The sequence below is a fragment of the Peromyscus californicus genome, unplaced genomic scaffold (assembly GCF_007827085.1).
Source record: "Peromyscus californicus insignis strain IS unplaced genomic scaffold, ASM782708v3 Scaffold_13__1_contigs__length_99412109, whole genome shotgun sequence".
NCBI lineage: Eukaryota > Metazoa > Chordata > Mammalia > Rodentia > Cricetidae > Peromyscus > Peromyscus californicus.
The window spans coordinates 94,232,425-94,244,477 of NW_026294424.1; the positions used below are offsets into that span (position 1 = coordinate 94,232,425).

The window sequence follows — 12,053 nt, forward strand, 5'->3', positions numbered from 1 at the left end:
ATGATGTAGGATACATTTTTATGTGGTTCAGATTGGACTGTGTGATGTTCTTAGTATATAGAACTGACATGTATAATTGGATTGTTCATCCTTGACATTTGAAATAAGTACAAGTCATCTTTCTGACTTTGTATGCTAAGATACCCTAGAGTAGACTGAGAATAAATGATGTCTTGGGCGTTTGGTGATCTTTTAATTAGAAAATCAGTCTTTGAATTTTCTCTGTAGACAAGGGTGGTCTTGAACTTTTGGCAATCCTCCTGTTCTGTCTCATCAGTGGTGTGAGCCACTGGTCCAGTAAGACTTGTGCCCTTCCTATCCTTCCTTCCTTTCATCCCTTCCCTCCCTCGTGTGTGTCCATGGAGGCCAGAGGAGGTGTTAGATTTTTTTTTTTGAGCTGGACTTACAGGCAGCTGTGAGCTGTGAGCCAGCTGCTAGGCCTGGGTGGGTCCTGGGAACGGAACTCGGGTCCTGTGCAGGAGGAGCATGCACTTCTAACTGCCGAGCCATGTCTGCAGCCCCAGGTGCTCCCTGTCACCGTATCTTCTTGGACCTGTTCTTGCTCCTTCCACACCTCTGTGTGCACAACAAACCTTGGATACTGATATGTTGTTGTTGTTGTTCTTTTGTGGCATTTGGAAAAGCTTGTACAATGAAGATAGAAACCTGCTTCGGATTAGAGAGAAGGAAAGACGCAACCAAGAAGCTCACCAAGAGAAAGAGGTGTTTGCTGAGAAGACCCCTCTGTTCGGAGAGCCCTACAAGGTACTTACTGTGGGTGAGAGGGAGAAACGCTGGCCTATCCCAGCATTAAACTTGATGATAAAGTTATTCAGTGCAACCGAGTTCCATCGGGGGCCGCAACTGAGAAAACAACTGAACCCAGAGGTTGTTTTTGAAAACAATCTGAACACTCTTTGAACATCGTTAGTCAGAATTACCAAAGTGTGTGGTTTTCTTTTGTTATGGTAGCCTCCTGTAATTAGTAATGTGTATCTGTGGCAGGCTTCTCAGCGGGGGAAATAGTTAACGTTGCATTCCACATGAATTTGAGAGGGTTTTTTCTTCGTGGTATTACATCATAATTTATTAAGTGATTATTGCTCTGCTTAGGTTTGTTTCCCCAGTGTGAGTCTGCTGTCTTTCTGCTTTTCAGACTGCAAAAGGTGATGAGCTGTCCAGTCGGATACAGAACATGCTAGGAGACTACGAAGAGATGAAGGAGTTCTTGAGCGCCAAGTCTTGCCCTCAGCGCCTGGATGCTTCTGAAGACAGGCCAGGGAAGCCGAGATATCCTTCATTTCACGACAGGGGGAGCAGCCTGGCATCCAGCTCCTTCCGCACGCACGTCTACCACCACCAGCCTGTCCATACTTCTTCTGCCCCGGGATCACTTTCTGTCAGTAACATTAGCCACAGTCCAAAGATGGCACCACCAAGGATGGAATCAGTGCCAGGTCTCCATGCCAAACACTATGGCCCGCCCGACAGCCAGCGTCTGACTCAAGATCGCCTCAGTCAGGAGGGGCACTGTTCCAGCCACAGAAAGTGTGACCGCAGAGCTGACGGTGGTGGTGACTCGGCTCCGGAGATGAAGCTCTCACCCTTGATCTCCTCTCTGCCGTCGCCGGTGCCGCCCCTGTCACCTGTACATTCCAGGCTGCAGGGACCCAGCAAGGCCCGCGGCGGTGGCGGCGGTGGCGGCGGTGGCGGCAGCAGTAAAAGCTACTGCGCAGCCACGTCTTCCAAGGACCTGGTAGCGAAGGTGCAAGAGAACGAGACTGCCCACGACAGTTTGGTGGCAGTTACCACCAGCCTTGGGGTAGCCCCTCCTCAGACATTTCCACCCCCTCCCCTCCCCTCAAAGACTGTTGTTGCAATGCAGCAGAAGCCCACGGCCTACGTCCGGCCCATGGACGGTCAGGATCAGGCTCCCAGTGAGTCCCCCGAGCTGAAGCCGCCACTGGAAGACTACAGTCAGCAGAGCTTCGAAAAACCAGACGTCAAAGTGCCCGCCAAGGCCAAGCTCACCAGACTGAGGATGCCCTCGCAGACGGTGGAGGTGAGTGGGGGATTTCTGGGGACATGTCCAGTTAGAGGAGTTTAGAGATGCAGGTCTCCTGGGGGGTGGGAGGAGGGAGGTGAGTCTGGCCTTTGGGTGGGGCCATGGGGCATTTCTTTTTCTTTAGGATCTGACCAATCCACGAGGAACTCAAATCTGACACTTAATGTAGACACTGGAATTCAAACTTACTTATTTTAAGGACAACCGTCTCTTTGTTGAGGCCTGAGATCCTCCTGCCTCAGCTCCTCTGTTCGGCAGGATGCCTTGTTCAACATACCGTTTGCAGACTCTTCATTGAGTCGTGTGGTAAAGCGTGGAGACCGTGAGTAGGATTAGCGTGTACCCCTGTGTGTCCACAACCCAGTGAAGACACATAGCATTTCTACCAGAAAGTGTTGAGCTGTCAGTCCCTTTTGTCTTGTTGGGTCCTTACCAGTTTGAAAGAAAAAGCGAAGAAAAGTGCACAAATCAGGATTAATGCTTCCTTGGTCCCTGTCAATGCTTCCTAAGGCAAGTGAAATCAAAATATTAAGGCGTTGAAGGAAATGGCATCAGGTGTTATTTATGTTGAGGGTGTGAGTGTGCCTGGACTTGGGATGGTTGGGCCCTCGCCTCCGCCACGTGGGTCTTGGGGACTGAACATGTGGTTTGGTGGCAAATGCCCTTCTTCTGAGCCATCTTCCTAGCCCCAGATATCTTCATTTTTTTTTTTTTAAAGATTTGTTCCCTGTAAATTATAAGGAGCTTTTCAACTTAAATTTGTTTTTTTTTATTATTATTATTTTGTTTTGTGTTTTTGAGACAGGGTCTCTCTCTTAGCCTTGGCTGGCTCTACCTCCCAAGTGCTAGAATTAAAGGTGTGTGTAGCACTATGCCTGGAGATCTGTTAAAACATTTTATTTACTAGTTGATATCTCCTTTCACAAGGAGTCACAGACATACACAATGATGTCCACTATGGTGTTTCAAAGCAACCAAAATACTGTTTCTTGTAACTTTCGAAATTAAAATGTAACTACATCATTTTCCTCATTTCATTCCTTCCTCTAATTCCTTCCACCTACCAGTCTTGTTTTCTCTCAAATTCCTGTTCTCTTTTCACACTTCTCACTCAGACTATATAATGCTACTTGAATATTGTACTTTTTTATATCAAGAAAAAAATGTGTTTCTCTACTCCTGTGATAATGGTAGACTTGTCTGTGATGGAATTGGGGTTCATGTACTATCCCTGAAATTGGAAACCGGTAGTAATTACTCTAAAATGAAGATTATGGACTGGGCCGCGTGTTGGCGGAGGCGGCTGTGGTGGCGGGGGCGCACATATTTAATCTTAGCACTTGGGAGGCAGAACCAGATGGATCTCTTTTGAGTTCGAGGTCAGCCTGGTCTAAGGAGTGAGTGAGTTCCAGGACAGGCTCCAAAAGCTACACAGAGAAACTCTCTCGAAAAGCCATAAACCAAAACCAAAATACAAAAACACAAAGATTATGGCCTGGATTGCTGGCACAGTGGTTAAAGAGCACTGTCTGCTTTTCCAGAGGACTTGGACTCAATCCTCAGCACCTACACAGAGGCTTACAACAGTGTGTAAGTCTGGGTTTAGAGAATCTGATGCCCTCTACTGGTCTTCTCCAGTGCCAGGCATGCAAATGGTAGGCATACACACACAAAAAACACCCAAGCACATAAAATAAGATAGATTAAGATGGGTGGAACAGATGTCCACACAGGCGTGCATGCCTGGCACACACACAGAGGGAGAAAATGTTACTAGTTCACAAGAAGTGTTTGAAGCGGTCTGTGTTTGTGTGTGGGAGAGGGGCTCTCGCCATATCGTTCAGGATAGTCAGTAATCCTCCCACCTGAGGTTGAACTCAGGCGAAGAGGATCTACCGCTGCTTACCTGTTTCCATATATAAATTCTCTAGTTTGCATATCCATTGCTCAAAGACCTTCGAGACACCCAGGTTGCAGTCTGTGCAATATTATTTGTATTGGCATATGTATTTGTGTATAGGATATATGTGTACCTGTGGTGGGTACTGGTGCCTGAGGGTGACATGCCATGCCTTTTTCAATTCTGTCCACCTTGTGTATATGGAAGCAGGCTTTGTCACTGAGCCCTGTGAGCCCCACTTCCACAACAGAGGGATCTCCTGCCTCTGCCTCCAGCACACACTTGCCTGTGTTGGGATTACCAGTGAGCAGCTGTGCTCACCCGGAGTTTATGGGTTCCCCATGATCTAGTCTCTAAAGCTGCTAATCTGTTTCCCCAAATCCCTTTTGTAAAACTTGAAAAAGGGTCAGGGAAGCCGAACTCCGTGGGCTCACACCGTCAGTCTTAGGAGGCAGAGGCAGGTGGTTCTCTGAGAGTTTCGGATCACTCTGGTCTGCATAGTGAGATCCTGTGTCGTGTCCCCCCTCCCCCACCCCACCCCAACCCCCCTTTGGTTTTTCAAGATGGAACTCACTATGGACAAAGACTGGCCTTGAATTCAGGGAACCCACCTGCCTCTGCCTCCGGGATTACCGACATGCACCACCACCACCAACCTTTTTTGGGGTCCTTTAGCTGGAAGATCTAATGGCTCCGTATGGCAACTAAGAGGAGAAGCCTGCTCCCCTAGGCATCAGCTTTGGATTCTTGACTCAGTTCCCAAACAGTGAGCGCAGCTGAGAACGTTCAGAAAATAGCATTTGCTCGGGGGCCGAGGGGGGAACAATCAGATGGTAAAACTGACCCGCTATGGCAGAGCTTGCTGGACCTGTGAGTTCAGCCTGTGATGATTTCTGCTCATATTGTTCTGTGACGGGGCAGAAGGAAGCAAGGCCCGGTTCTCAGTCTCATTCTAACACCGCTCCAAACACCACTGTGGTCTTTATTTGGGGCTTTACAATTATTTATCTGAGTAGGGCATTCAGAGGGTACCTTGCCGGAGTTGGTTCTCTCCACCACGTGCGTCCTGGGGTTCAGTTTGTCTGTCCCTTTTGTCAGCAGGCACCTCTGCCTTTTTCTTAGGGCTGAGTTCAACCCCCAGTCTGACCAGCCCTACTCCATCTCATGGATGGGACATCTGAGCATGTGCTCAAAGCATTTCCCGAGAACTCCATGGGTCTTCAGATGAGTCAACCGACACATGGATGGTTAAGATATTTGTTCAGGGCAGCACAGAAATTCAAGAAATTATCCAACACGAGCCAATTTGACATTAATAAGGATTGTTGTCTTGTAAATTCCTCAGTCAGTGAGTAATGCATTTCAGCGGTCCGGTTTGGCCCTGCAGTGCTCATCTGCCTGGCTGCCTCACACTGCTGTGCCTACTCAGTCTCCTAGAGCTAAGGCTAGCCACCACACACAACTTCCCACTCCGTCTTACCTTTAATTTTTTTTTTCTCGTAAACTCTTTAGCCCAGAAATTACTTTCACTAGTACCTAAAGTGCTTTAATTAATATTCAACTCTTGAAAGAAAGAGTGCAGGGCCTGGTGTGATGGTGCACACCTTTGATCACCACTCCGGAGGCAGAGAGGCAGGTGGGGCTCTGTGAGTTAAAGTGCTGTACCCGGTGATGAGCGTTCTGGAAGGGGCTGCACATAGGTCTGGATTGCCACCCCAGAGCAGGCCCAGGAAGCCTGTCCAGAGGACCCTTGAGCCTCAAGCCTCTCAGACTTGAGAGGCAGATCTGTGAGAACACATGAGCTGGTAGACACAAAGCGTCAGAGCCCCCCACACAGACCACACATGCCAAGGGATGATGTTGTCCTGTTTAGGACAATATTTTTCAGAGTGTCGACTTTTCCCATTTCTATGCCGTGTTACAATAAATAAATTCACTGTACACTAGCTCTTATCCGTTCATTTTCTCTGTTTGGGTTTTTAGACTGTAAAACTAGAGTCCTTCTGTGACTAAATAAATTGTTCCTGACGGGAAAGATGTTTGAGACATTTTGTAAGAATGTCCAGATTAACTGATAGGAAAATAATTCTTTCCAAAGCTCACAAGTTCTCAGGCATGAAAAAATGTTGGAAAGGACTTAAGGAATTCTAAGTATACAACAGGATTCTGGAAAACAAACAAATACTTCTAAAGTACAATAGCAAATGCTTGCCTTAGGTAGTATGTTAAATGTGGATTCCAACCACAACTTCCAAACCTGAAATAATAAATAAACAAAAATGAATTACCGCATTTGACTAGTACACATTGTAAACATGTATTGAAGAGTCATACCATTTCACAAATATGCAATTGCTACATGTTAATCCAAAATTTTTTAAATATTTAAGGAAATGGAAATACTAACTACTTTTTTGATAATACTGAAATATACTGCAGGTTTTGAATTACCACACTGTATCTTATACATAAGAATAATTAAAGTAATAATAAATAAAATTGAACTGTAAGGAAAATAGGCTTGAGCAAGAAACACAAGTATCATAGAATGTTCTTTTCTTAATTCATACATTCAGTCCAAAACTCCAAATTATGCCCACTGGGAATTCTTAGAATTCTGTTATTTATAAATTAGAATTAAAGAGCAAACTAAGGTAATTTATCTAAAGGAGAGAGCTAGAAATATGACCTCTAATTACTTAAACAGTGAGGCCCCTAGATTAAAACATTAAACTTAAATCCTTCAGCCCAAGGGATTAAGGAGATTAGCCTGAGTTTGACAAATTACCGGGGCTTATAGGGGGAAGTGTGGGCCGAAAGTAGGCCATGCATAAACAGAAGATGAGGTTCAGGAGAAGAAGCCTGGTTGGTTTGGGGCCTGGACCTCTGTGGGGGAGGGGAGGACTGTACTTTGTCAATCTAATGATTTTAGCAACTAAAAATAACTATCAGTGTAAAAATAGCTGATTATGGAGTTCTTGGAGAACATGAATAAGCAGCAAATTTAAACTTGGAAAATAATGATTTTTTTTTCCCCCTCAAAGATGTAGCTTTTGGCAACTGGGAAGGAGAAATGCAAGGGAAAAAGTAAGTTTGTTAGGAGATCTAGGACCCTTTCCTAGGAAGAATTCTGCTTAAATATCTTAAGTGTTGCTAATCCCACCCAGCGGCCCAAACCAAAACCGTCAATCTAGCCATTGTATCTGGTTTTCTGTCCCTGTGTTCTAAACGTCACAGGGATGGCAGAGCGGACACAGGGAAGAGTTAAATGGTCGGGGTAGCTTCCGCGAGCTACAGGCAGTGGGGTGTTGGCAGAGACGCTGCTTGAGGGACCCGGGGGAGTCTCATGTCCCTCCGCAAACGTCTGAAGTGTGAGAACAGCAAGAGGAACAGGAATTTCTTATCCTGGTACCGAATGTACTTCTGGCAATTTTGAGAAGGAACAGAAAGTGAAAAAAACAATTCCAGCTAATACACCGCAGCAGATCTTCCAGTCTGTCTTATCCTTTCCCCGTGGGCTACTATAAGCTGCTCTGTCATTTGCACTAACTCATTTCCAGCAATTTTAGAGCTTTTCAAAAGAAAAAAAAATTTTTTTCCCCTGCATTACTTAATGTTTTGTCAGAGCCTAAAATGTTTTTCAGAATCTTGCCCGGCCCCAGAAACTGCAGGTGGAGACTGGTTTGCAGGAAAACAGGGCATTTCCGGGGAACAGAAAGTCTCATTTTCTACCTGATCTTGAATTCTCTAGCTTGTAAATACTGACTTAAAAAACAAAGCCCCAGAAAACACAGTGCAGGACACAGCAGCTTGCCGCCCTGGGCTGTTGGTTAGCAGCTCTTGCTCAAAATGTCTGTGGGTCACTTGTCCCTATTTTTAGGCTTCTATATTTAGATTTGCAGGTCCAGGACTGGGCCAGCCTCCAGGGGAGGTCCAAGGTACCCATTTCTGGTTCTTCACGGAACACAGTTTGCAGTCTTTACCCAACACCCGTAATCTGCACAGAGGTAGACAGATTAACTCCTCCTGGTTCCTCATTCTGCTTCGTGTGGGTCACCCCGAGCCCTCCATCTGCCTGACCCCGCAGCACCATGGCCCCATTCACTGGCACAACCACAGAGCTGCCAGGCGGTTGGCATCGCAGCTGCTGCTGGCATAAGGACTCTGGCTGGGATCAGAGGAAACTGTCACATCGCAGTGACGTTGACCAAAGAAGACAAGTTTGCATTTGGTCACTTGTCCACAGCAGATGCTCTGTGCCAGAACCCTGCCCTGCCCCCCATTCTCCGGTCACCAAATCCTGCTCCGCAGGAAATTTCCCGGGGCTGCCTGGCACACAGAGACCTATGTCTCAAATACACATTGAATGGCAAAGACTTCAAGATGTGGGAGAAATCTCTACTTTCCTAATTTCCCCCACCACATACCCTCAAGACACCCACATGGTGGAAGTTACTTTCTAACTGCACCCCTCCGGTAAATAAATGTAAAAATATATGTAAAAGGAAAAGATGGATTTTGGAGTGGTATTAAAAAGAGGAATTTGTAATGATGGTGTGGCTAAAAGGCTGACCCTGTTACTGACTTGTGTTTTTGAAATAGACGGTAGAAATTTGAGTGAGAGCAGAATCCAGGGGGCTGTGAATCCTAATTAGGATGTTCCAGGTGGCCTCTTCCCAAATTTTACTTCTGTAATCTAAAATTTTAGTGCTTAGAGTTGACCCTGGGGGCCTTAGGCCAGTTTGAAGATATGTGTGTGGGTGTTTTGCCTGCATGTGTCTGCATCCTATGGGTGCTTGGTGCCCTTGCCGGCCAGAAGAGGGCCTCAGATCTCCTGCAGCAACTGGAATTCTGGATGCTTGTAAACTGCCTCTAGAGGAGAACTGGTGCTCTTAACCACCAAGGATTGAAAAGAATCAAAAAGCCCAGACAAAGAGACCATTTCTAGTGCTCTAAGAACTAGTTTGCAGCGAAGTGTGTGTTACATATGTGTAATCCCTGCACAGGGAAGGAGGAATCTCCAGTTGGAGTCCTGACCCAAGCAAGCAAGCAAGCAAACAAACAAAACCGAGAAGATCTGTTTGCCAGTGCCAGGGCCTCCGTATCCCCTCCTTCCCCTGCCTGATGATACTCCTAGGCAGGGCCAGCATCCACATGGCTTGGCAGTCTCTGGAGTGAATATCACACCTTATAAAAACAGGCATTCAGAAATATTTTACTTTGATTTCTGAAGACCTTGTCTGTCTGTCTGTCTCTCCCTCTCTCCCCCCATTGTTACAGCAACCTGTGACAGGAGTTGGCATGAATCCCATTTTACATGTCATAGAGCTGAGCCCCTAAGGAGTTTAACGAAGCCCAGGCCTCTGGCACCGAGTGCGGGTGCACCGTCACAAAGCTCGTCCGTGGGGTGGTGACGAATTGTGTGACTTCCGTCCCAGGCTCCCTGATTTTCTGTGCTGACAAGTGATTGATGCAATTAGGACTGTTGAGACTCTGCAAAGGAGAGGACGATTGAGACACAGTTCCGGCTTAGCTTTGCCTTTCACCCTTCAGAGTTGGGAGCCATCCAGATAAAGTTTCTCTGTTCTCACCTGGTTCCTCACACCTGTGTCCATCATTTGCTTTTCTCCCCGGGGGTCTCACAGGTGCCATTCTACCTGCACTCCAGTGTGTTCTCCATTTTGCTACTTTGAACCACTGCCCTCCCCCACCTCAGGGTGTTGAATCACAGTCAGGTCTTTCAGCCCTTCTGAGCAAAGCAAATCCCCCTGTCTCACCGTTGTCACCACTGAAGCTACGCAGTTGGAAGTAGCCTGTGTCTTCTCCCGGCCTCTTGGCCCCTGCCATTTGGGTCATGCCACCAGATGACCCAGGAGAGCCCGCCAGCTCATGTCACGTTTGCTGTCTCTGCGCGTGTGACACAGCACGTACCTTCTTGGTGACTGGCTTTCACTTCCCTCTTGAGCGGGGCCTTCATCTCTGTTGGGTCTGCCTTGTCTTGTTTTCTCCCCAGGGCTCTGCCTTCGCCTATCCCTGGTGATGGTTCTCCAGGCTTCAGCCGCTGGAAGTGGAAAGCATCACAGAGTGACACTTTCCAGCCTTAAACATTTAAAACTCCTGACCCTTCCACCCGCTGCCTTCCGGAGCTTTGTGGTGCCTCCCATGTATTCACGGTGTCTCCCTTGTGCCCTGCCTCAGACATTGGCCCCGGTCTCGTGCTTTCCTCCTGGGCCCCAGGATGGCTTTCTTTCTGTGACCAGCTTTCACTCTGGGCATCTCAGTCCCGTGAATATTACTTCATGAGGAGTTGCAGATAGCATCCCGGTTTTCTTCTCCCTCCCCATCCTGTCTTCGCCCGAGATCTCTGTCCCTCTCCTTGAGCCTGTTGTCTGCTTCTGTCCTCTCTAAATTGTCAGTACACGAGAAAGGGGTTTTATTAAATGTAGTGTCTTTCGGTATTTCTCCTCCTTTCCTGTCTGTTTGGTTTTATTATTGTGCCCAGTCTGGCCTCAAACACTCGGGCTCAGGCCTTCCTTGGGGGCCTGGGCAATCCTGCCTCAGCCTCCCTAGTCGCTGGGACTGCAGGTGCCCGCCACTGGTTCTGTATCTGCCTTCTTGGTATTGGATAGTGGTGGTTTGTCTTTAGAACCCCAAGAGCCGAGAGGGCAAGCACACAGAGCCAGGCCGGGCCGCCGCTTACTTTGCTCAGGGAGCTTTTCCTGACTGTGAGTGCTGTCCCCTCTCCCTGTGCCTCTCAACCCCTTGAGCTGGCTTTCTCTCTTTGTACTCCCTGGTCTTAACACTGCCCCCCTGCATTGTGCTCTGTCTGGGCCTTCCTCCAGAGGGGAAGCATTTTGAGGTCAGAAATCAGTGTGTCTCTTTTGTGTTGAAGCACAAGTGATGAGAACTGGGTGAGAACTGGAATTTTCGCTATATTGTGCTCAGCATGCAGATTTCCTAACCTGACTTGCTTTTGACCTGAAGTCTGGATGGTAATCCCCTTTTCACGTTTGACTCACTAGAGTGGGGAGATCATATGGTATGTGGTGAAATTCTCTATTTAGGACATTTATCTGGGGACCTGAACTAAACTCATTTTAAAAATGAGTTTTAAAAAAGGATTTATTAACTTTTAAATTTTGTGCATATGAGTGTTTTGTACTCAAAAAAAATAATCATGCAGGTTTCATTTTGTATGTTCACCACACGTGTGCACGCCCACAGAGTCCAGGAGAGGACATTTGATCTCCGGAAGACAGTTTGCAGGCAGCTTTGAGCCTCCTCCACGTGGCTGCTTGGAACTGAACCTGGGTCCTTTGCATGGGTAGCCAGTGCTGTTAACTGCTGAATCATAGCTACAACCCCACAATTCTTTTTTTAAAGAATTACTTTACATTTTCAACATTGTTTTAGGTCATTTTAGGTTTTTCCACTTTTTTTTTTTTAAGGTTTTATTTATGATGATGATGGTGGTGGTGATGATGGTGATGATGATGATGATGATGGTGGTGTGTGTGTGTGTTTTGTGTAGAGAAACGGTTTTTCTACATATCCTTGGCTGTCCTGGATTTCACTCTGTAGACCAGGCTGGCCTCAAACTCAAGTGATCCACCTGCCTCTGTCTTCCAAGTGAGGGGACTAAAAGCACGTGCCACCATTGCCCAGCTTCTTCCACTGTATTTTTTAAAAACTTAAGTGGCAATAAGCCAACCACATTGGGTGGGCACTGTGGGGCGTTTACCCAACCACCCCCACAGTTCCCCAGAGTTTTCTTGAGTGCGAGCAGCAGGAAATATTAGATAGAAGGATTTATTGCGGAGAATATCTCGGAGATAAACAGATAGAAAATAAAGGATAGCCTCGAGAGGGCCTGGATCCTATTCCAACGGGCCCCGACTATCTCTGCCCCAGGGTTTTTATAGAGACGCCAAGGGGTGGAGCAAAAGACCTCCTCCCCCAGCACAGCCAAGTGCAGACCATCTCAGACACCTGCACTCAGGCCCGTGGTCTAATCATCCTCTATGCGGACCTGCTGGGTAAAGCCACGAGGAACCCAAGAACGGGCTCCCACAGGGCACTCACTCTTGC

The 12,053-nt window shown here is 47.1% G+C and overlaps 1 protein-coding gene across 3 annotated transcripts in view; it reads left to right on the top strand.

The window, feature by feature from the left end:
* The window catches only part of Aff1 (ALF transcription elongation factor 1), a 170,808-nt gene that overhangs the window by 93,639 nt on the left and 65,116 nt on the right, over positions 1-12,053 (top strand). For all 3 annotated transcript variants that reach the window (XM_052735556.1, XM_052735558.1, XM_052735559.1), the window contains 2 exons: positions 645-765; positions 1,157-2,062. In XM_052735556.1, the coding sequence (XP_052591516.1) occupies positions 645-765; positions 1,157-2,062 (1,027 nt within the window). The remainder of the gene's footprint in view (positions 1-644; positions 766-1,156; positions 2,063-12,053) is intronic.